Here is a 24,697-nt window from a genome sequence, read left to right as displayed (position 1 = left end):
TCCCGTGGAGCCCGGCCTGGCGCAGATCGCGGGGCAGGCTCCCGCCGGGGACCGAAAGGAGCACGCGCCGGGCCGGAGGCAGTGCCGGCCACTGGCGATCTCGGACCGGGTCCGCGCTCCGTGCAGTCCCCGCGGGATCGGCCCGCGGTGCTGCCGCTGGGCACCCGCACCCGTGCCCCGGGCCCGCGGAGGGAGGCGCGGGCGGGACGGAGGCGGGGGCGGGAGCGGCGGAGGCTGCGGGCGCCGCGCCAGGGCGAGGAGGCGGCGGCGCGGGGGAGGCGGCTGAGACGAGCCGCGGCCGGCGGGCCCGCGGTCACTCGGAGGCCGGCGGCGGGCGCAGGGCGCACCATGCCCACCTTCGACGAGGCGCTGCAGCGCGCCGGCGAGTTCGGGCGCTTCCAGCGGCGCGTGTTCCTGCTGCTGTGCCTGACGGGCGTCACCTTCGCCTTCCTCTTCGTCAGCGTGGTCTTCCTGGGCACCTGGCCCGAGCACTACTGGTGCCGCGGGCCGAGCGCGGCGGCGCTGGCCGAGCGCTGCGGCTGGAGCCCGGAGGAGGAGTGGAACCGCACCGCGCCCGCGCCCCGCGGCCCCGCGCCCCCCGCGCGCCCCGGCGACGGCCGCTGCCAGCGCTACCTCCTGGAGGCGGCCAACGGCAGCGCCGCGGCGGGCGGGCTCAGCTGCGCCGACCCGCTGGCCGCCTTCCCCAACCGCTCGGCGCCCCTCGTGCCGTGCCGCGGCGGCTGGCGCTACGCCCAGGCCCACTCCACCATCGTCACCGAGGTAGGAGCCCGCGCGCAGCCGTCCCGTGGGGCCGGGCGACCGCGAGGAGCTGGCCGCCGGGGAAGGTCCGCGGGACGCGGGCCAGGGGGACCGGGTGGCCACCTGTGCGGACCCACCAAGTTCTCCCGCCCGCGTACTCAGAAGCGCGTTCCAACTCTCTCGGGACAGACCTGTCATTAGTCTTTTCCGTGCTGACCGGGAGATGCTTTTGTTGCAGGTGTGAACAAAAACTTCCATAGGAGCCAAGTTACAGATGTTTCTCCCACACCTGCCTAGCAAAGCACCCAGAAAGGTGCGATCTGGCTTTGAGGTGTGTTGACGCATAGATTGGAGGCGATAGGTGTACACTCTGAACTTCTGCCAGGGCAAGTGATTTCTGCAGGTGTGGATGACTGTGGTCCAGGGCCACAGGAGAGGGAAAATTCGCTTGAGGCCAGTGCGTTCCCGTGCCGCCCTGATGACTATCCACAATGCCAAGGAATAAAGGTCGGGGCTCTCCGGGGAATGGTTGGTAAGACTGCTGTGGAGCAAAGAGCAGTATCCAAAAGAAGTTGGGAAATTGAGGCATTAGATCAGAATTTATGGCTTTCCCGGTAATAAACTACAGAAAGGCAGTAAGAGGGACGGTGACTGGTGGAGGGGAGGGGTGTCCCCATATTTTGTTAGGGGTGTTTGGCGCGCAGCACCTTTGGAGGGCCGTTGTCTTTCTCTATCTTGGGTTCAGAGCTCTGCTCCTGCACTCTGCTGGGCAAGTAGTGTGTGTCTGTGTGGATTTGCACGTGGTGACTGACTTACGTGGATTTTTCTACAGTCATAGTTCAAATCAATTTGTACAAAACTGATTGAATGGACTCAGGTATTTTCCTGAACATACTTCGTGTCTTTATCTTGGCTTTTTCCTCTCCCATATACCTTTTTAAAGGATCTACTTAAATGACAGGGAAATCCTGCCTTAGTAGATGGAAAGAGTTTCTGCTGCTGTTAGAGGTGACCTTTGGTGTGGTCAGTTCCTGTCTCTGGAGTTGGCATGTACAGGTTGAATGGATTCTAATTGTTAACACACTATGGATGGCCCCTGCTCTGTGCTCTAGGGAAAAATCCACCCCACACAGGTGCATACTGCATGTGTTTCTGTGTGTTTGGAGTCACTTAATTACTTAATCCATGGTTAGACTAGGGACCTTTATGTAAGCTGCAGTGGGCCTCCAGTTAGGAATGGACTGGGCAAGGACACTAGCCCCAGTGCTTCCCCAGAGCGTACCTGTTAGAGGACTGCTTTCACTCCTTTCAACAGGGCTGCTTATAGTTTACTTTGGAAACCAACCAGAAGAGCCTGATTTCTAAAGACATTTACAAATGAACAGCAACAGAAAAGCAAAGTGCACACTCACTCCAGTGTAGTTTGCATGGGTGATGCCTTGGGCAGCAAAGAAGAGAGATATAAAAATCTGCAAACTAATGCACCAACACAACTTAAATATTCTGGGATGCCATGATCACTGGCATTCTGGGGATCTATAAAGGTATCTTTTAAAAGTCAGGGGCTTCCAAAGTGTGGAATGGTGGAAATCTGTGGATCCTGCCATAGTCTCCTGGGTAGGTGTATGGCTTAGGTAAGTCATGTAACCTCTCTTGGCTTAAGTTTTTCATTTATAAATGTAAGCACTGGATTAAGCCTTTCAAAACCCTATAGAAGCTGCCACTGTCACCTGCTGGTGTAATTCAATGTGCTTGGAGCAATGATCATATATCTTCAAGGAAAACTATAGTAATATTCAGAGTGTTCTCTTTAAGGCCACAAAAAAGTTTCTGAATATATATTAAAGAGATTTCTTTTTTAATATCCCAAATAGTTTTGTGCTTCTTTTGGCTTGCCTGTCATGTTTTGACTCTTAGGAGGAAATCCCCTCTTTGGGAAACTCAGCCATCCAAAACAATGCAAACTCTCTCAGAGTTTAGTGTGGCTAGTATTTTGGTGTCTTCATTTCTAAATATGGAGCAATTTGTTCTTGTTCTTTGAGATTCTGTCAGAAGGGTGAAAGAAGCCAGGATCAGGGACCCTTGCCTGTAATCCTAGCACTCAGGAGGCTGATACAGAAGGATTTCTATGAGTTCCAGACCACCCTGGGCTACAGAGCACGTTGAAAGCAATTCTGCACTACATAATGAAACCCTGTCTCAACCCCGCCATACCCCTAAAACAACAACAACAAAAACAGCAAAAAAGGAGGGTGTGTGAAAGAAGCTGTATTCTGCCTTTAGCTAGCTAGCATTATGAAAACTATTTCCATAGGCCTGAAATCTAAGACATTAATCACTGGGAACATCTATACAGGGGACAGGCTGCACAGATTCCAGAATGCCTCTGTGTGGCTATTAGACTTAATCCTTGGAGCACGGTGGGAAAGTATCACTGTTTTGTTTTATAGAAGGAAGATGTGAGGCTGGAGATGTTAGAGGACCTGTCATGGTTCCTTATGTAGCCAAACTGGATTAGCAACACGGTCTTGATTGATAATCCATTCTCTTTCTGTCCAGAGTGCTGTGTTTCCTTCAAACAAGCCTGTGAACCATGACACCTAGATCACTCACACTGTATAACCTGCAGAAAATCCATCAAACCTTTGTATCTAATTTGCTTTTGGTGATCCTATAGCCAATATGTTATTTTGTTTCAATTGGTGGTGTTAGGAACCACAGTCAGTCAGGTAGGCAGGTTGCCAGGCTGTGACTTCATTTGGTGGGACCAGCTCTCTACCCTCTTGATGTAAATGGTGCAAAATGGTTGGTCAGTCAGATCTCACTCACCCCATTCTAGCCTATAACTGGAAATAATTTCCAGGCGCTAAGGACAAGTGCAGGGCTGTTTCAAGCCAGCTTCCCACTTGGACCTCCTGCTCAGGACGCCGCAGTGGATTTCTCATCTACACTGAACTTCTTCAGTATAGACTTTTCTGACATCTGAGTATCAGCTTTATCTGGTTGTTGGACACAAGTCAGAATAAAACGTGATGTAATGCAGAGTCAGAGCCCTATCCTCCAAATGTTTGAACTCACTGCCCAGGGAGGGAGCCTTTTAAGACTGATGTTAGCATTTTTAATGCTTTCTAGTAAACTATGGACAAAAAGAGCTTCTTCCTCGTCTATCACAGGCTACAGAGCACCTTTAAAAACAGACTGAGTCACAATGGCTTTTCCCCTCTCAACATCATTTTTCCTCCAGAATTAAAGGAAGGTCAGTTTGACAGACAGGGCTGTTTCTTGAAGAAAGTGCTTGACAGAAGTTGTCTGCATCATTTCTGTGTCTCTGTTTGCTTCCTGCATGTCTCTTCCAAGAGCTATGGCAACCTGGTAGGTCCACCCTTTGCGTTGGAGGCACTTTCAGCCTGTCTTCACTGAGGATTTATTGGGCATGTAATTATACTCTTGTAGATGCTGACAAGGCAGTTGGCCAGGCACAAATTCTAGTATGGGCAGCCTCTGATTTTCTGTGGGCACTTTAGAAACAAGGCGTTTTGTATTGTTTATATTTTTTATTGTTTATGCCACCCCCCAAATTAATCTCACTATTAGTATGTATTGTATTATTGCTTCAAATACCCAACTATGACATTGTTTCTTGTTGCATTAATTTCTTTATCATTTGTTCTAGCTGTTTGCAGTTATACTAGGTGTGCTTTTTCTGTTTTTTTTTTATATTATAGAAAATAAGGGTAAAACAAAATTTCGTAACAAAATAACAGAGTAACAATAGTTAATACATTGCATATTGTTGTCTTTAAAATAGTTACTCAGAGTGCAAGATATGAACATAAAAAATTCCCCAGGTGATATTAGCACAAACCTTCCTTTTCAGTGAACTAAGAGATTCACTTGCATTTTATCCCTTTTCCATTCTTTCCTTCTCCCTTTCCCGAATTCTAGTTCTTTTTCCCTTGTGAACAGTTTCTTCCCAATTCACAATATCTGTTGTACACTTTAGATTTTATTTAATCTTTCAGTTCTTTCACCAGTGAGACAATACAACGTAAATACATGTGAGTCTGCTTTATTTCACTTATGAATATGGCCTCAAGTTGTATCCATTTACCTATAAAAGTTTCAAGTTTATCTTTTTTTATGGCTGAGGAGCACACCATTGTAGAAAAATACATCTTTTTATACATTCCTTGGTTGATTTGGGTTGTTTCCAAGATTTACCTATTACAGATTGGGTTGCTATACACATGGGTGCACATATATTGCTGTTATGATGTTCTTAACTCTTCTGGAGAGATACCCAGAAGGGGACTACCTAGATCAAATGGGACCTCTAGTCCCAGCTTTTTGAGGAATCTCCATATTGACTTCCACAGTGGTCGCACCAATCTACACTCCCACCAACAGTAAAGAAGGGTTCCTTTTTCCTCACAGTACCACCAGCATTTCTTAGTAATAGCTATTTGTTCTGGAGTGAGATGGAACCTCAGTGTTGTTTAATTTCATTTCTTGAATGACTAGTGACACTGAAAATTTTTTCATATACTTACTTTCCATTTGCATTTCATCTGAGGAGTGCATATTCATATCTGATGGACATTTTTGGATTGGATCTTTGAATTTGAGGAGTCTGATTTTTTTCAATCTTTATATATTCTAAATAGAATTTCTTTGTCTGAGGGGCAATAAGCTAAACTTGTTTCCCCCTCTGTGGGTTGTCTTTTCACTCCATTGCTGATTTCTTTTGTCTTTTTGTTTTTTTGAGATAGGGTCTTACTATACAGTTCAGGGCTGACCTTGAGCTCATTTCATAGCCCAGGCCGGTCTCAAACTCGCAAGGACCCTCCTGTTTCAGCCTTCTAAGAGCTGGGATTACAGGCATGAGCCACCACACCTGGCTATCTTTTGATGTGCAAAAGCTTTTTAATAAGGTAAGATCCAAGTTGTTGCTTTTGAAGTAGTTCCCATGCAGTTGGGGTTTGTTACTGAACTCCCTGCCTACACCTGTATCTTCAAGATTCCTACCTACTTACTCTTCCAGTATTTCTGTTTTAATATGTAGATCTTCGATCCATTTTGACTTTAGTTTAGTACATGGTGATAGATATGTCTATTTTTAGTCCTTGGAATGTGGTAAACCAGTTTTTCTGGCACCATTTATTAAAGAAGCTATCTTTCTTTCAGTGAATGTGTTTGGCATTTTTGTCAAAAATAAGGAAACTGAATGTGCTTGTAGTTGTGCCTGCATCTTCTTTTCCACTGATCCTCAGATCTGGTTTTTGCCAGTACCATGCTGATTTTATCACAGTAGTTTTGTAGTATAATTTCAAGTCAGGGATTGTGATATCTCCTGCCTTGCTTTTGTTGTCCATAATTACTTTTGCTATTCTAAGGCTCTTCTGGCTCCAAATGAATTTTAGGAATTTTTTTTTGTAGTTCTATGAGTTATGCTAGTGATATTTTGGGGGATTGCATTAAATCTATATAACAATTTTGGAAGTATGGCCATTTTCATTATGTTGGCTCTTCCTACACAAGAGCAAGGGATATCTTTCATTTTTTGTTATCCTCTTCAATCTGCTTTTTTCAGAGTTGTGTAGTTTTCCTTGTATAGCTCTTATACTTACTTTGTTAGATTGATTACTAAAGTATTTCATCTTCTCAATGCCATTCTGAGAGGTGTGGTTTGTAATATGTGTATAAGAATTCTACTGATTTTAGTGTTGATTTGTATCCAGTTATGGGACTGAATTTGATTATTAGATTCAGAAGTCTTTTGGTGGAGTTTTTGGGGTCTTCCATGTAGAATATCATGTCAACTGCAAATAATGATAAGTTAACTTCTTCCTTTCCTGTCTGTATTCCTTTTATTTCTCTTGTCTAATTGCTCTGGCTAATGTTTCTAGAACTATATTGAATAGGAATGGTGACAGTAGACAACTTTGTGTTGTTTCTGATTTTAGAGTGAAAACTTTCATTTTTTGACCATTTAGTATAATGTTGATTGCTGGTTTGTCATAGATGGTTTTTTATCAGATTGAGACAAAGTTCATCTATTCCAATTTTCTGTAGTTTTTTTACTTACCATGAATCAGTGTTACACTTGTCAAAATCTTTTTTTTTTTTTGCATCTATTGAGATGGTCATGTGATTTTTGTTATCGGTTCTTTTAACATGGTATATTAGATTTATTGACTTTCATATGTTGAACCACCCTTGTATCCATGAGTTGACTCTTACTTGATCATGGTATATAACCTTCTTGATGATTTGCTACATTCTGTTTGTTAGTATCTTATTGAGATTTTTTTTTCATCTATGTTCATTAGGCAGACTGGCATGTAGTTCTCTTTTTTGGTTGAGTCTTTCTCTGGTTTTGGTATCAGGGTAAATCTTGCCTCCAGGAATGGGTTATGGAGAATTGCTTCCCTTTAGATTTCATTACAGAGTTTGAAGAGTCTTGGCATTAAATCTTCTCTAAATTCCTCGTAGGATTCAGCAGTAAATCTATCATGACCTGGGCTTTTCTTCATTGGTAAGTTTTTAATTACATCTACAATTCCTTTAACTGATATTGCACTATTCAGACTTTTTATATCTTCTTGATTCATCTTTAGTAATTCATGCATATCTTTTAATCTATTTCTTCTATGTTGTCTATCCTAGATTTTTGAAGTAGGTATTGACGATCTTCTGAATTTCCACAGAATCTGTAGTGATTTCATAGCTTTCATTCCTCAGTCCATGAATTTGAGTCTTTTCTTTCTTTTTTGATAAGGTTGTCTAAGTATTTATCAATTTTATTGATTCTTTTAAGAACCAACTCTTTGATTCATTAACTCTTTGTATTGTTTTCTTAGTGTCAGTTGTTTTAAATTTTGCTCTAATTTTTTATAATTTCTTCTCTTGTATGGGCTTTAGGCTTGACCTGGTCTTTTTTTTCTAGAAGCTTAAGGTGAAACATTAGGTTGTTTATTTGTGCTTGTCCTGTTTTCCTAGTGTAAGAATTCATCACTGTAAATTTCCCTCTTAGAACTGTTTTCATTGCATCTCATAGGTTCTGATGTGTTATCTGTATTTTCATTTAATTGTAGGTATTGTTTGATTTCTTCTTTAACTTCACCCATGACCATTTGGTTGTTCAAGAGGTTGTTATTTAATTTCTATGTGTTTATAGAGTTTTTGCAGTTTCATGTGTATTTATATTTGTCTTAGTTGGGTGCTCCTGTATTTGGTGCATACATATTTATGGTTGTTCTGTATTTCAAGTTTTCTCCTAATGAGTATGTAGTGACCTTCTTTTATCTCTTTTGACCATTTTTGGTTTGAAGTTCACATTGCCTGCAATCAGAATAGTTACCACCATTTTTCTCTGGGTTCCCATTGCATGGAGTATTGCTTTCCATTCTTTGATTTTCAGTCTATAAATTTCTTTTTGAGTTAAATGTGTTTCTTGTATACAACGTATTGTTGGATATTGTTTCTTTTTTTTTTTTTTTTTTTTTTTTGTCTTTTTCGTTTTTATCGGTACCAGGGATCGAACTCACGACTGCCTGCTTGCAAGGCAGGCGCGTATGCCGCTGAGCTAAATCCCTAGCCCCTGGATATTGTTTCTTGATCCATTCTGCCACTTTATTTCTTTTGATTGATGAATTGAGATCATTTATATTGGTGGTTAAAACTGATATGTATTGACTTATGTTTGTCATGTTATTTTAATGCTAGTGGTTCCCCACTCTTCCTCTCTGTTTAATTGCTTGCCTTGCCTGATGGTTTCTTTTTGTTGTTCATTGTAATCTCGAATATTGTGTGCAATCATCAAAGTATTGTAATCCCTTCTCTATTCTTCCTCACAATCCAAAAAGTTATATTTACAATCCTATTGAGATGTTATTGAAATCCCAGCAAGTTAATTCCAATCTACCACCTCCAATGCAACCCTCAGTGAGAGTAGACACCAAGATATATTCCAAGGGCAACCAAGGAGTCCTAAATCCAATCCTCATGAGGATGTGTGGACAAAGGCCCTGATCCTAGGCCTCTCCCAGAATTTATTATCTTGTGAAGAAGTGGGGTGGCTAGAGGATGAGTAACAGCAGGAGGATGGTGGGAATTATGAGTAACTTCAACTGGCTAACCAGATAAGGAGAAAAGCATCTCTGCAAAATGCAGAGATAAGGATATTCAGAAGGATCAAATTGCATAATTCAATTAAGGTAGCAACTGAATTGTTTTAGGAGGCTGTTGCTTTGGTTTCTGATATGTAAACTTTCATGCCTGGAGAGTCATAGCCTCTTTACCTTAAGGCTTATAATCAGTTGACATTCCTGGAGCTGACTGGCTCTACCATCCTCCTGTGATTATATATTTTGAGGAGAGCACTGTTGGAGGAAACAGGAGACTATCTGATGGCTTTAGAGATTGCATACCAGTAACTTCAGCTAGACTTATTTGCAGTGCTTAGAGACACTTGAAGAGAGAAGGAAATACCATAGCCAGCTCTGTACATATCAGTATAAGGAAGTCAGTCTCCATATAATCACAGTTGCAGCACTTGTTCTGCATTCGAGGGGAGTCACTCAAGTTGTCTCCCACAGCTGTTCTTGGAACTGTGATGATTTTCATCACTGTCTAGAATATTTTTTAGTACTCTTTGTAGGGTTGGTTTAGTGCTCATGAATTTCTTCAATTGTTCTTTGTCTTATCTTATTTTTCCATTAATTTTGAAAGATGGTTTTGCAGGTTACATCAATCTGGGTTGGACATTGTGATTTTTAGGACTTGAAATTCTTCACTAAGCTCTTCTTAACTTTATGTTGAGAAGTCTGCTGTGTTTCTAACAGACTTTCCCTTATCTGTTTCTTTTTTTCTAACAGCTTTTAATGCTCTATTATCATGCTGAATTTTGGGAATCTTGATTATTATATGTCTGGGAGTAGACTTATTTTGGCCATGGCTAATTAGAGTTCTGTAAGCCCACTTATTTGTATGTGAGGTTCTTTTCCCACACTTGGGACATTTTCTGTTATCACTTGTGCCAATAGGCTTTTTGTGTTATTTGTGTTATATATGTTATGTTTTATGTTATTTTTTCCTTGACATTAGTTAGTCATATATTATTTTTCATTGCATCATCTTGCAACTGTGGAATTATTTTTATTTTTAAGAGATGTTTCCTTTCATGATCACTAACACAATCCTGTCTTCAAGGTCTGAAAGTCTGTCTTCAGTTTCATTCAAGTGGTTTTGCCAAATTCCAACGGAATTGTTAATTTTCTGGATATCTGTTTGAATCTGTTTCATGCCTTCTGTTTCTTTCTTATGTTGGACATTCACAGTTTCCATCATTTTCCCGTGCTGCTTAATTTTTTTTATCTATCTCTACTCTAGATTTGTTGATAAACTTCTTTATTATGATTGTCATTTCTTTTTACCTGAGAGATTATTTCTGATCTGATTTCCTCTATAGCTTCATGGATTTTGTTTCTTTACTTCAGTTGCTGTTGTTTTAGAAATTTCAGATGTGTGTACTTCATTTTCTTCTATCTCATCTCCTGGTCTTGTTCTGTATGTTCTGAAGGTCTGAGGTTGTATTTTGCTTCTATGTCTTGTCATTTTCTATTTTGAAAATTTTTACCTTGTTTTCTTTGTCAATTCTTTAAAGTTTTAAAGTCTTTATCACTAGTATCAAGGTATCTCTGAGAAAAGTCTGCTCTTCAAGGCTGTCTTCTGTGTGTTCATTCTTGGTTTGTGTCTGTCCCAATATCCTACCTCTCTGATGAATTAAGAGTGAGATATTGGTATCTCTTTGGCTCAGTCTCAAGTCCTTTGGTGTTGGGTGTGGTGAGGATATTACCCCAGAGCTTCCCAGTATTCCTATAGAAGTGAAAACAACTGGTTACAAAAAATATGACACCCTTGCTAAAGTACGTGGCTTGGGTACTTTTCTCTCATTGCTGGAACAAAATACCTGCCACCCAAAATTAAGGAAAGAAAGGTTTATTTAGCTCATAGTTTTGGGGCAGTTTCATTTGTAATCAGCTGACTCTAAAGTAGGGTGGCATGGCGTAGGAGCAGTCCTTCAAGGTGGTAGAAGACAGCAAAAGCACCAAGAACAAAAAGTGAGAGCAAGCCTCTTTTCCTCTCATAGTGTAAGCAGGCAGTCCACGGTGGGAGGGGAGGTGTAGCACTCATATCATCTCTGCTTGCTCCTCTTGCACAGAATAAGGATGTTTACAAAGAGAGGACCTTGGCCCCTGCCGAGTGACTTAGTTAAACTTCTAAACTTCTCAAATTGGCACAATATATCAACCATAACAATCCACCCCTTGTCAATTTAATAATCAAGCACATTTCTTTAAATTGGTTCCCAGATATAAAGACATGCTTATTCTTATCATTTCACAACTGAAACATTATAATACATGATTAACTATTCTTAAGAACGGACATTGTCTATCAACATTATATTATAAGGTTGAACCATAGTATTTTGTCCCTGGTTCCTCAAATACTCATGCACATTCCTTTATGTGAAAGGCATTTAATCTACTTGCAAGAGTTGCCAAAGTTGTAAGTTTCAGCATTGCTGAAAAGTCTAGATCCTAAGTCTCCTCCTACCTATGAGCCCCTGTACAATAAAATGTTAAACACTTCCAGAATTCAATGGAACAAGATAAATATTTTCATTTCAAAAGTTATAAACAGGATACAAAAGAATGGGACCAAATCAAGTCCACTATCTAATGGGGGAAACATTAAGTCCTCTAGTTCCATGCCCAGCATCTGTAGCATCCTGTGACAAGTTGTGAGCTCCAAAGTGCTTTATGGATCCACCCCCTGGACCTTCTGGTGGGTATAGGTCCCACAGTTTTTCTCTTGGGCCATCGTTGCAGCTTTCCTTACACAATCTACATTATTGGCTTCTACAAACTTTTGGAGTCTCTAGTGCACCTTTGGCTTCACTCTCACAGCCTTATACATTTCCCTCTCAGGGGCACACTGTCTGGCCTTCCAGGCCTTCTGAAATTGGGATAGAAACTTTCTTAACTGCATAACTCTTGCATTCTGTATGCACCTAAAACCAGCACCACATGGATGATGCTAAAGTCTGCTGCCAGCTGGAGCAGTAACCAGGCTTTCCTCTCTCTTTGCTGCAGGGACTGAGTGCCTGGATCACTGGGCATTCTGAATCCAATTTTTTATGCTATCACTATTCTGGAACATGATATTCTACGGCTTTCTCCTCATAGGAAAGTCTTTCACTTTTCCAGTTTTGAGGCTGCAAAGAGTGGAGACTTGTTGCTTGCTGTGATGTCCTCAGACCATTTTTTATATTTTCCTGTTCTTTCTCAGCAATGGAGATCTCAGTTCTATCTTTGAAACCCACAGCATTTTTTTCCTTTTTGAACAAAGGCTTTAGACATTGCATACCAGTAACCTCAGCTAGACTTACTCACAACATTTTAAATTATCTCACAACATTTTAAATTATCTTACTGGGCTCTTTGTTCTTGATTCTCAACATAGATCTGGCTAAAAGCCCCCAATAATAGCCATGCCACAGCCTCAGCATTCATTTGCCTTGAAATTTCTCCTGCCAGATTAGTTAGTCCTCCACCCTTAATCTCAGTCTCAGGCAAAGTCTTGGGACACAAGCAAAATGCAGACAAACTTCCTGCCAAGCCATAGCACACATCATCTGGAGTCCAGCAGCCAATGCAGTCTTTCTTCCCAGCAGGAACCTCCTGAGCCTGATCTTTACTGGCAGGATTTTGAGCACTGACCAGAATGTCCCATACAGAACAGAGTAAGGTGTTGCAGCTCTACTCTTTTAGGCATCTCCAAACCTTTCCAAACTCTTCCTACAAGCTATTCTCAAAGGCTCTTAAACCAAATGGTCAGGCAGAGTCACAGTAATGACTCCACTTCCCTAAGTAACAAATACTATGTTAATTACTTTTCCCTTGTTGCTGAGACAAAATACCCGACACCCAACGTTAAGGAAGGAAAGGTTTATCTAGCTCATAGTTTGTGGTGGTTTCAATTCATAATCAGCTAGTTCCAAGTAGGGTGGCATGGCACAGGCGCAATACTTTAAGGAGGCAGAAGACTGCAAAAGCAGTAAGAGCAAGTAGGGAAGGCAAGCCTCTTTTTCTCCCTTATATTGTAAGCAGGCTACCTCACCAGGGTGGGGGTGTAGTATTCACACCAGTTCCATTGTCCTCTTGCATAGAATGAGGATGTTTACCAAGAGAGGACTCTGGCTCTCTGCTGAGTGGCTTACACTCAAAATGACACAACCATAACAATAGTATAATTACTAACAGTAGCATCAAGAGTAGTTTAGAAACTATTAATTTTGTGCCTTAAACCACAGGGGCAAAATCTACAGTTATGTAACAGAATGAATGAAAAGTGGAGGGTTTGTGTGCAAAGTGTTTCCCTTTATAGAGTGGTTTTACCCTGAGGTGGGGAAATATAAGAAGGATAGTTGATAAAACAGGGATAACTGAAAAGAAATAAAGTAGAATCAGGGCTAGAAAACAAGGAATGAGCATACAAGCTTTGGGAAACTAGAGAAGAGGGCAGAAGAAAATGAAGGGGTAAGGAAGGGATTATCGGAGTTAACCCAAAAAACCAGAGAGACCATTTACTTATATGAAAAATGATTAAATCTAGAGAGATAAATTGAGGAAAGCAGGAAAGAAGACAAATAGATTAGAACAAAAACACAGGTAAAAGGCAAGAAATAAAAAGGAAAGAAAGCAGCAAAGAAAGAAGAAAAATAAAATCAAATTTAAAAAAAATCCTTTGGTGTCCACTGAAAGTCCAAAACTACTGGACAACACTGCCAAGCCTGCAGTAGAGTTTGTGCTGTGTTTGAGGCTGATTTGGCTTCCAGATGTGAAGGCCTGGGGCCAGAGTCGTTAGTACTTACTGTGTGTCCCTTAGTGGCCTCCCACTCCTTACCCTGTTCCTCTTGGTGTCTCTCTCTCAGTTGCTATGCTGCTTTCAGCAGTCACAGTGGGCTGTCCCCAGTCCCAGGCACCTTTGGCTCCTCCTGGTCCTTGCTCAGCTTTCTGTGCTCTTCTTCCACTGGCAAGTCTCTGTCCTCTCAGGTCATTTGTTGTGGGATGGGGTAGGATGCTGTGTGATCCTCTGCTCCTGCTGTTGCTTGCAAGGCTGCTCAGTCCCAGTTCTTACTTCTTTCCCAAGGGGGAGTACTAACTTCCCACTTGTTGCTTTTCACGGTCAGCTGCCACTGCCACCCACCACCCCTGTAGTTTGTAACTTTGTCCGTGAGATAGGGTAGGGTGTTGTGGGGGCCTTTCAGCTCCTGCCCCAATGGTGGGGACAGCTCCAGGCTGCACAGTGCTATAGTGTAGGACTGCCTCTCTAACTAACCACAGGTCAAGGGGGAGGAGTTACCTGTTCTATTCACCACACACCCCTGTAGTCTTTAATCTTATTCCTAGAGATTCCAGTTAGCACTTTGGAATGCAAAAATAAAAGGATAGAAAAGAAAAGAAACAAAGAAAAAGAAAAACTAGTAGATTGTGAGGGAGGGAGCAGTTCACTTGCTCCTGTGTGTGTTGGTAGAACTTACTGCTGAGCTGTTTGGAGGAAGGCAAAAGAGGCAGAGACCTTATATCCCTAGGCTCTCCTGGAGGCTTGATTTAGTCACACTGCTTTAATAAGTCCATTTTTTCCCTTCTTTTAAAATTGCAAGTACAGTAGGCAGTCATCGCAATCTGGTGACCCGCTGACTGCTGGTGGGGTTGGCTCGCTGTTTTACTAAGTTCTTTATTTTTTGCTTGATCTGTGAGTCTTTTCAGATCCATTTTGGTCTCAGGATGTATGGCCTTCCTCTTTCTTCCAATTACCTGTGTTTCTAGTTGAATTGCTCCGAGTTGCTCTGAAGGCGGCTCCTCTTCTATTCAGCCATGTTATTTCTCAGCTTTTTCTGTTTAAATTGGATGTGTGATTCAATTATTCCAGCCTTTCTTTGTACTATAAACACTTAAAGCTGTAAATTTGCTGAACTTCTTTGGCTGCATCTCAACATGTTTTGAAATGCATATTTTAATCACCAATCCATTCTCAGTGTTTTAAGTTTCCCTTATTATTTTTTTCTTTGACCAATGATTTATTTGGAGGCTTTGTATTAAATTTCAAATGTATGCTGGTTTTTGAAATCTTTTTATTGTTGGCTTCTTATTTAACTGGGGTTTGGACAAAGAATGTGGTTTGTATGATACCGGTTTCTTGAGTTTTATTGAAATTTGCTTTATTGAAGTGTGTACATCCAAATTTAGCATGTTGAAAAATCTCGCGTGAATTCAACTTTTTATTATACTATAGGATTCCAACTAAATTACGTGATGTATTTTATCTGATGTTAGTATAGCTGTTCCGACTTTTTTTGAGGGGGCAGGGTTAATGTTTACCTGGAACATTTTTGTTATCCTTGACATTCAAATTTTGTTTTAATAGTGTGACTCATAAAATATATACAATTTGATTTTGCCTTTTTCTAATGTGCTTAGTCTTCTTGTGTTAGCTTTCCATTGCAAAATACCTGAGATAATAAATTTATAGGGAGAAAAGATTGATTTGCTCAAGGTTTAGAGGCTTCAGTCTGTGATTGGTGGCCTCTATTGCTTTGGGTCTGTGGCAGTGCAGAACAGTACGGTGGAAAAAGCTGTCCCCCAAATGGCACTGGGAAGCACAGAGAGGGACTAGATGTTCCAGTATCCCCTCCAAGGGCACAACCCCCATGGCTCTGCCTCTTAAAGCAGACCACTGCCTCCAAGTAGTGCCATAGCCTGGTGACGAAGCCGTTAGCACGGGGCCTTAGGGACATCTAAGATGGAAACACTAACACTCCTTTAAACTGGTGTATGCAGTCACCTTAAATTCATCAGGGCAAATGACAGATTTATGCTTGTTAGGCCATGTTTTTTTCTTGTCTTTTATGTGCTTGTCTTCCTTCTTCATTTTTCATATTCTGGCTTGTGCTTTCTTTGTTTGCAGTTTAGGTTCTTTATTTCAAATATTTTAGTGATTACTCTTGGAAATATAACTAAGGTTACTTGACAGAATTTAAATTTATTTCTGTAACCTCGTCCTACACCATTGGAGGTTATTAAACATTCTTTCTACTGCCTTACAAATGTCAGTGTCTGATATTCTAGATCTGCCCTTTTATTATTAGTTCATGGTAATTATGTAGTTCATATACACTTGGGTTTGTTTTTACACTGTATTTGTTTATCACTCCAAATGGTGTCACATTTCTTCCCATTCTTTTGAAGTAAATCAATTTCTTTAGTGTATCTCTAGGTGATAAATATTTTTAGTTTTTGTTTATATGAAACTATCTTTCATCATTATGCTTTTGTTGTTCTTGTCGTCATTGTCTTTTTGAAACAGTGTTTCATATGCAGTTCAGTCTAGTGTTGAACTCACTTTGTAGCCCAGGCTAGTCTCAAACTCACAGTGATCCTCCTGCTTCAGCTTCCCAAGTGCTGGGCTTACAGGTGTTCCACCACACTTGGCTAATTACTGTTATTCTTGACAATTTTTCTAGGCAAATAGTTCTGTGTTGTGGTCATTTTCCTGCTGTCTTTGGAGAGGAGTTGTCATATGACTTTTATTTTGTTTCTTTGAAGTATGTTATCCCTTTGTCTATATTTCTATGGTAAGTGATACACTTTTCTTTCAGGTGTATCTGAGTAAAGTCTTTGTTTTGTTATGGTTGTTTTTGTTTACTTTTTCTTTTTCGAAAAAATTATCCAGCTTGATTTACATTGCCTCTAAAATTATCTGACATATAATAGACAAGAATATATTTTGAATGAATTAATGTGTTTTCTTTAACTGTGAGTTTAATTTTTTAATCAGTTCTGGAAAATTATAAACTGTTTTGTCTTCAGTGTTGCTTTTTTCATCCTCTAGTCTGAGATTCTAATGGACGTAAGTTGGATTTTCTTTTCCTTTCCTTTCTAAGTTTATCTTACATTTTCTATTTTTGTTCCATAGATTTGGTCTAGGTAGTTTTGTCAGGTCTATTTACCAGATCACTTTCTATTTAATAGTATGAAGTCTGCTACCTAATCCATCCAAAGTGATCTTTATTTTAATAAAAGTTAAAACTTTTTATTAACAATTTTTATAGTCAAAATTCTATTTATTGTTCACATATGCCTGGTAATTTATTGGTGGACTTTTATTTCTTGCTCATTTTTGTGTTCCTATTTTTCAGTTTCCAGTAGTGTGTTATGCATAATTAATGCATTATTTTGCATCTGGTAATCCTCTGACTTCCTTGGTGTTCTAAGTCTGCTATCCATAGTTTCCTGAGTGTTCAGTGTGTTGATTGTGAACTCTGGGGTAACATGGCTCTCTGTGGGAGACCTTGCTCCATCCAGCAAGGACTTGCTTTTGCCTCTTTGGGAGCTGGGAGACGGCACTGACCTGGAATCCTATCTCCCTTCCAGACTGTCTGGCCTAACCTAGAACAACGAAATTTGTTGTTTGTTTTTATTAGGCATGTATGGTTTCCCTTACTTCCTGAAACATCCAGAATTCAACAAAAGTTATATTTTATGCTATCTTGTTTTTCAGCAAAAGTTTCTCAAAATATTGCTTTCTGCTGATGGCAAAAGTATTTCAATAGCAAAGTATTTTTTAATGGACCTTAATGAATGAAGTCATCGCACTGTGTATCTGCTCCTCAGTCTTGGCAATAGGGTAAACAGAGATGCATAAAACAGTGTTTTTGAACCCCAGAACAACAAGGAAAATGTGCACAATGAGGAGCTTCATTAGAAGAATGTGTGACAGCATCTTCTGCTTCTCTCTGAGGGCTGATGTTTTGAATTATCTTTAATAGCTCAGTGGGAATTTATTTAGCATTTATTGTATTCCAGGTATTGGGCTAAGTTGAGGATACAAAAATAGGTGAGATTCTTTCTCTAGCCAGCTAAAAACCCAGTGAGGACTGTGCTGAGACATAAGATGTCAAGTGTGGTGGGTGTGATGGAGGGATGTATTTCATGATGGCACTCAGGGTTAAACCAGGAAAGAATCCACATTGACCTTGACCTCAGTCTCAAGAGGACAGGGAAGTGCCCAGGGCAAAAAAAATATGAGAAATGGTATGCAGGGTTCTCACATTTCATTGTTTTTACCATCCTTCTCTCTGGAGCCATTAAGTGTCCCTGGAGCACTGGTTGATGTGCATTCCTGGGTCCTGCCCACAGAACAGGGAATCAAAGATGAGGAGGAGTGGGTTTAGGAATGCTGCTTTTTAAATTATTTATTATTTACTTACTTACTTACTTACTTTTTGGTGTTGGGAATCAAACTCAGGATCTTGACCTTGCCAGGCAGGCGCTGTGCTGCTGAGCTATACGCCCAGCCCTGGAATCTTCGTTTTTGCAAGCACTAGGGCCCATGCAGGTGGTCCACAAACCTCCCAAGGAGACATATAAGTATTTCTTAAGAGGAGTGTGATGAGAATACCCTTAGTAGAACAGGAGTGCCAGTTCTGCAAACACACCCTACGGACTCTGGGAAGAGTGTATCATCTCTTTATCTCAAGGCAGGAGTCACAGATCCTTTCTAGAGAAATGCTACTGCTTATCTTCAAAGAATGTTAAGCTCCCCAAAGATGTTCAACAGAAAGATTCTATAATTGATTGGAGTAGGAGACTCCAAGCTGAGTCACATTGAGAGTTTTGATAAACCTCAGAGATAACTTTGGACAAAGGAAGAGGGTACCACCACATGGGCCATCCAACAGGTGTGGTATTGGTGTCTACATTTTTTGATCTCTGTGTTAAAGAGTCTTACAACGAACACCTTAGTGGAGTCAATAGAACATGTATGCCTTCTGGAGTCAGGAGGGTATGGGCATCATTCCAGCTTCCCTGTCTGTCAACTTGAAAGGCAAGTTACAGCAGCTCCCGCAGGGTGAGCTAGTGCCTGCCTGTTCTGGTGTATGCAAGCGAAATGCCTGCCACTGAGGCTGCCCACCAGTACTGCTCAAAGCAATTGTTCTCATGACCATGGAAGGACTCTTGAACTCAGTAGGAGCTTGGGGTAGGAAAAGAAACAGGTTGTGGGCTGGATTTAACTCTGGGGCTAGTTTGTTGAGCCCTGGCCTAACATAATAAAGCACTCATACATTTGCCTTAAATATAAAATAAAGATCTCTTGACCACTAATTTGCCCTTAAGGCAGAGAAAACCCTTAAGACTTGCCTGCAGACACAGCTAGATCATCTTTTCTGGCTTCCCTTGCTGTTTGTGAGGTCATGCATCTGATTTCTGGCCGGTGACACTGGAGCAAGTGTCATGTGACAATGTAAGGCCCACAGCCAAAATTCTTTCTCTTGTTTTAAACCACCCCTATCCTTCCTTCCTGCACTGACTGACAGAGGACCCCGAAACCATAGCAGCTGTGTCCAATCTGTGGTCCACATCCCCCTCACTTTTTCTTTTTGCTGTTATAACAAAAAATGACCAAAATGAAAATTTGTTACTTATATACATCCATTATGTAATATATCATGTATGCAACCCAAGACATTTCACTAAAACAGAGAAAAAAACAGAAGAAAAAGCTAGACAGAAAGAAAGGAAGAAAGAAAGAGAGAGAGAGAGAGAGAGAGAGAGAGAGAGAAAGGAAGGAAGGAAGGAAGGAAGAAAGAAGAAAAAGAAAGAAAGAAAAAAGAAAGAAAAAGAAAGAAAGAAAAAAAGAAAGAAAGAAAGAAAGAAAGAAAGAAAGAAAGAAAGAAAGAAAGAAAGAAAGAAAGAAAGAAAGAAAGAGAGAAAGGAAAGAGTTAGAGGAGGCAGGCTAAGGTTGAACATGGCTGCAGGTTTAAAGGCTGGAGTCCTTGGGTGGGGAAGGGTCAGCTTCCCTATTCCGCTAATCCCTCCTCAGTTGCACTGCATGAGACTATGGGAATGTCAATCAGAAACTATCTCTTGTCGTAAACCACTGAACATTGGAAGGGATGTTTGTTACAGCTCTTAACTGTTAGCCTATCTTGACTAATACATTTTGGTGTGTTTCCTGGTAGGCAAAGATCACAGTGCTGCCTGATAAACAGGAGGGAAGCTGGCATTTTGAGGAAACTCATCTCTTCATGTGGAATGTAGGCCACCCAGGATCCGGCCCTCCCACAGTCTGTACTTTTCTGGGGATCTGTCTTTCTGAAGGCTGTGGCAATCAGCCTTGAAAGCCAGCCTGTCCTATCCTGAGCCCTTGTACATTTGCTCTCCATTTCTCAAAAGACCTTTCTTAGTTTAAGATGTTGCTTAGTGTTTCTTAGGCTAAAAATTCCTTCCCTAACTTCTCTCTCCAGCCTGGGGCTGGGTTTGATTTCCTCTCTCTGCCTAACCATCCTAATGTGCTGATAGTGTGAGTGGCTCCTCCCTCCATTAGTCTGTGAGTGTCCAGGGAACAGACTCACTGTCTTGCACTGTTTCTGTATTTAGTAAACATTTGTGATTAGGTGCCTCAGTGCATGAAAAATGACCGAGTGACAGATTTCTCCTCGTTATAATCATAGATAAGCCAACCTTGAAACAGTGTCACAGACTGACCAAAAGCTCCTTTCTCCTGGTAGTGCCTCTCCTCCTCCTCCCTTTTCTCCTCCTCTTCTTCCTCCTTTTCCTTCTCCTTCTTCTTCACTACAGTACTGAGGGTTGAACTCAAGGCCCTGTCATTGAGCTTTTTTTTTGTTTTTTATTTTGCAACAAAGTCTTGCTAAATTGCTATGTCTCCCAGGCTGGGCTCAAATTACAGTTCTCCTGCCTCAGCCTCCCAGAGTGCTGGGATCATGGTACAGAGCTCAGAGCTATTTCTTAGCCACTCATAATGCCAAATGTGTGTGTGTGTCCCTCCTTGGATCTCTCTAGAATTGTGACAGATCTTCAAGGGTCAAGGGCCCTGCACAGTCTTCCCCCTCAGGACTTTGGCGCAGGGAGAGGGCCAGTTGCCACCCCATTGACCTCTCTGCACATAGGTGGTATCATCTGCAGGATCCTTATGTTGGGAATGTGGTGTGGAACAGAAAGGATAGAACTGTTGGTTCTTTGGGAGCATCATTTTTATGTGGTAACCTCGGTTGTACATAAGAGGCTTTTCTCAGCTGTCCTGGTTCTGCTTTGGTGCCTGTGTGGTCAGCAGAGTCCACTGCAGGAGCAGCTGGGCACAAGTGTGTGGGGCCAGGCACTAGGGGCACCCAGTGGCAGGCAAGCTAGGAACCCTACAATGTGAGAGCTAGGACAGACTCTGCCTAACTTCAAACAGATCTTCCCAATATTACTTGCTCATCTTTCTTTTTTTCTCTCCATCTGTCCCTCTTCCTCTTCTCTGCTCTGCTCTTCCCTTCCCTTCCCTTCCCTTCCCTTCCCTTCCCTTCCTTATCCTTCCCTTCCTTTCCTTTTCTTTCCTTTTTTTTTGTTCTCCATAACCAAGGAAAGCAAGTGTGATTCCTAATATTCTAGCTGCTACACTGTGCAGTAGTTTTAGTTGTGGGTAGTGTAGCCCCAAGGCGTAAGACTGATTTGTCTCTTTAACTTTTGCAGAAGGGAGTTAAAAATGAACTTTAGGGAAGAATAGTCAGCAAGGGAATTATAGTCAGGTAGTTTCTCTTGAGGCCGGATCCTAGTCTGTCTAGTCCACAAGCTGGTCCGGTGGTGAGAAGAATGCAGGTCCCTAACCCAGCCGCCCTGTCATGGCTTACCTGTGTGTGACAGGGTAAGGGAGGGGGTGGCCTCTCTTCTCCAAGTGAAGTAGTCCATTGTCAGCTGACCGAAGTTCGCTCTGTACAACTTTACAGCCAAGTCATGTTCAGGTGCCTGATGTCTTTGGTTCCTGACCCTGAACTTATGATTGCTCTTTCTGTTTGAGGATGGAAAGATGTTTCAGGATGAAGGTAACTTGACTTGTAGAGGTGTTGATCTCTGATAGGAAGATGACCGCTTCCCTTTCTTAGCTTCTCTTCTTGGTGAACTCAGTATGCTTGAGGTGATGTTGGCAGGAGATGGGACAAGATGAGGGGTCAGGGTGGCTCTGGGGCCAGTGAGCTCCTTTCTTGGTACCTAACAGTGCGTCAAAGAGGGGACCTGTCAGCTTTAGTGTACAGATGGGAACTCAGGTGGAGGCAGCTGGCCAAAAGCCTGGACTGTGGAATGTAGGTGTTTATTTTGTTCTCTCTCCAGGCCATGAGGCAGGTGATCACTCTTAGAGGATTGTTTTAGGGGACAGGAGATACCTGAATGATACATGGGGCTCTGGCTTTCTCTTGCAACAGTCACAGCTGGGATCTGACAACTGAGACAGCAACAAGAGAAGTGAACTGGGAGTTTCAGGAGCCCACTCACACTCACATACCTTTGTCTCAATTATCTGTTATTATTAAACATTCATTTAGCTTTCAGAGCACAGCATTTAAGTATCTTAAAGTAATTTGGATGAAAATGCAACATTTAGGAGATCTAGATAAAATCTGGAGATTTCAAATAACATCAGCTGCCCTGCACTGAGATCAGTTGCTGCTCCTATGGAGACAGACAGTAACCCAGCAACCTCCCTCTCCCACCCAGGCGGGCAGAGTTTTGGGTTTGTTGGTTTCAGCTGCTCTCATAGTGGTACGATGAGGCAAGACAGTTTCATTTTTCTTCATTTTCATTTCAGCAATAGGAGTTGCACAGCAGAGCCCGTGGGATACTGTTGTGTGGGATGCAGTTAACCTCCCTGCAGTTTCAGTGAGCGAGCTTTCATTTTCACCCCTGTGGGTAGAGGCACATTTGGGAAAATGGTTATTCTCTGTGAAATGCCTTCAGCACAACAGAGTTTGAAACCAGACATCCAAGTAAAGTCTTCAGGAGACATGGATGAGTCAGAGCCTTAGGGAGTCTCCTGACTAAAAGAGAGAAAGTGGAATTTCTTGATTCTCAGGACAGTAGGAATGAATGGTGAGACCATTTGGGCTTAAGAAGTCTCCTGGCTTGAAGTGTCTGATGTCCGGTTTCTGGAATTGGAACGTCAGTCCTCCACTTCTGGGGAGGTCAGAAACAGGTCAGCCCGTCTGAGAGAAGACGGGAACTGGGTGAGCAGCATGGAGCCTCCTCCTCCAAGCCGTGTGATGCGGGCTTCTCACATGAGGACAGATTCATCCTCCTCTGCACGACAGCGTCCCAAGGCTCTGATGCCTTTTCCAGTTGTTGCTCAGCACATTGGTCACACAGGATGGCTCTGGTTTCATGACTTCTGCCAACTGGAAGCACTGGGTGATCAACAGCTAGAGATGAAAAGTGACATGTGTCTGCAGCCCCCTAGGGCGGGATTTCGTAAGCTGATACCTCTAAGCTCTAGGTACCAAGAGCTCCTGTTCGAAGGTTGATGGTGGCACATTTATGGGGATATGGTGATGTTACAAAAAGCATGTACTTTACTACCAATGAGTTGTTTTTTTAAAGGAATATAGACACCAGTTTGGAAATGAATTTCCTTTTATTACTGAAATTTCAAAGCAAATACTCATAGAGAAGTCACATAAATAATTAAAAATATTAAATATCTTGAACCTAGGGAGTTAGCTTAATGGTAGAGTACTTGGCTAGCATACACAGCTCCAGGTGTGAGTATTAGTACCACAAAAGTACTACAAAAGTAAAAAACTCAGAGTAGTAGATTAAAAAACTCAGAGTAGTAGATTAATTTGAATTAATCTGACATCAACTTCAAAAATTCAAGGAAAGAAATAAATTTTAGTGTCTGGAGTATAAGATACTTTTCCAAGAATCTTTCCCACAAGAGTTCTTGATTTTTCTGTGTGTTATGTTTCAGTTACTTGGTGGCTCAGATAAACTTTACTTGAGACCTTCTCTGATCAGCCCCTCAGTGTCCTTATAAGATTGCTATGATCCCCTGTCCAACATGTGTGTGGATAGAGTATTACAGAAGAATTCCAATTTTAAATGTAAACTAGTCAAATATATTACTGTACCAAACAAAGTTATCTTTGCATTGGTCAACTTCATGGATAATTGGATAATGACAATTTATTGCTGTAAAATTTTGCAAAGATTTTTGTGACTCTGTTCATTAAGGAAATTAACCTATAGGCAAGACTTTTTTGGTTGGCTCCTTCTCTGATTTTGGTATCAGGGAAATACTTTCTCCAGCGATGAATTTGGAAGTCTCACTTCTCTTTCATTTCATTAAGAATTTGAGGAGTATTGACATTAAATCTTCTCTAAATTTCTTGTAGAATTCAGCAGTAAATTCAACAAAACTTGGGCATTCTTTTGTGGGTCAGTTTTTAATCACATAATGAGTCAGTTTGTTTTATCACGAGTTTGGTTCAGTTCTGACATTTCTTTGTTGATTTTTTTTCTCTAGTTGGTGTGTTTGTGACAGTGGAGTATTGAGGTCTCCAATTACTACTGTGTTAGTGCTTATTTGATTTTTCATGTTCATTAAAATTTGTTTTACATAGTTGAGTACATGGATATTTGATGCATATATATTTATGATTGTCATTTCTCCCTCTTGGAATTTTCCCTTAACAAGTATGCAGTGACATTCTGTGTGTCTTTGGATCAGTCTTGGCTTGATACTGGCAAAGTATGTGGCATATTATCAAGAAGGTTATAGACCATGATCAAGTAGAAGTCAACACAGGGATACAGGGATGGTTCAACATGTGCAAGTCCAATAAATCTAATATACTTTATCAAGAGAGCCAAAGACAAAAATCACATGATCATCTCAATAGATGCAAAAAAAAAAAACCTTTTGACAAAGTGTAACACTCATTCATGGTTAAAAAAATCTACAGAAAATTGGAAAAGATGGACTTTGTCTCAATCTGATAAAAGCCATCTATGACAAACCAGCAATCAACATTATACTA

At 41.4% G+C, this 24,697-nt stretch overlaps 1 protein-coding gene across 1 annotated transcript in view; it reads left to right on the top strand.

Moving 5' to 3' along the window:
• The first annotated feature begins 259 nt into the window (after nt 1-259).
• Slc22a3 (solute carrier family 22 member 3) overlaps nt 260-24,697 on the top strand; it is a 99,759-nt gene continuing 75,321 nt past the window's right edge. Inside the window, exon 1 of the mRNA XM_063233098.1 lies at nt 260-780. Coding sequence (XP_063089168.1) covers nt 349-780 — 432 coding nt within the window. The 5' untranslated portion in view covers nt 260-348. The remainder of the gene's footprint in view (nt 781-24,697) is intronic.

This window comes from Cavia porcellus, unplaced genomic scaffold (assembly GCF_034190915.1).
Source record: "Cavia porcellus strain 051 isolate PalLab524CR breed Dunkin Hartley unplaced genomic scaffold, mCavPor4.1 scaffold_22, whole genome shotgun sequence".
NCBI lineage: Eukaryota > Metazoa > Chordata > Mammalia > Rodentia > Caviidae > Cavia > Cavia porcellus.
This window is presented reverse-complemented; position numbering and strand designations above follow the sequence as displayed.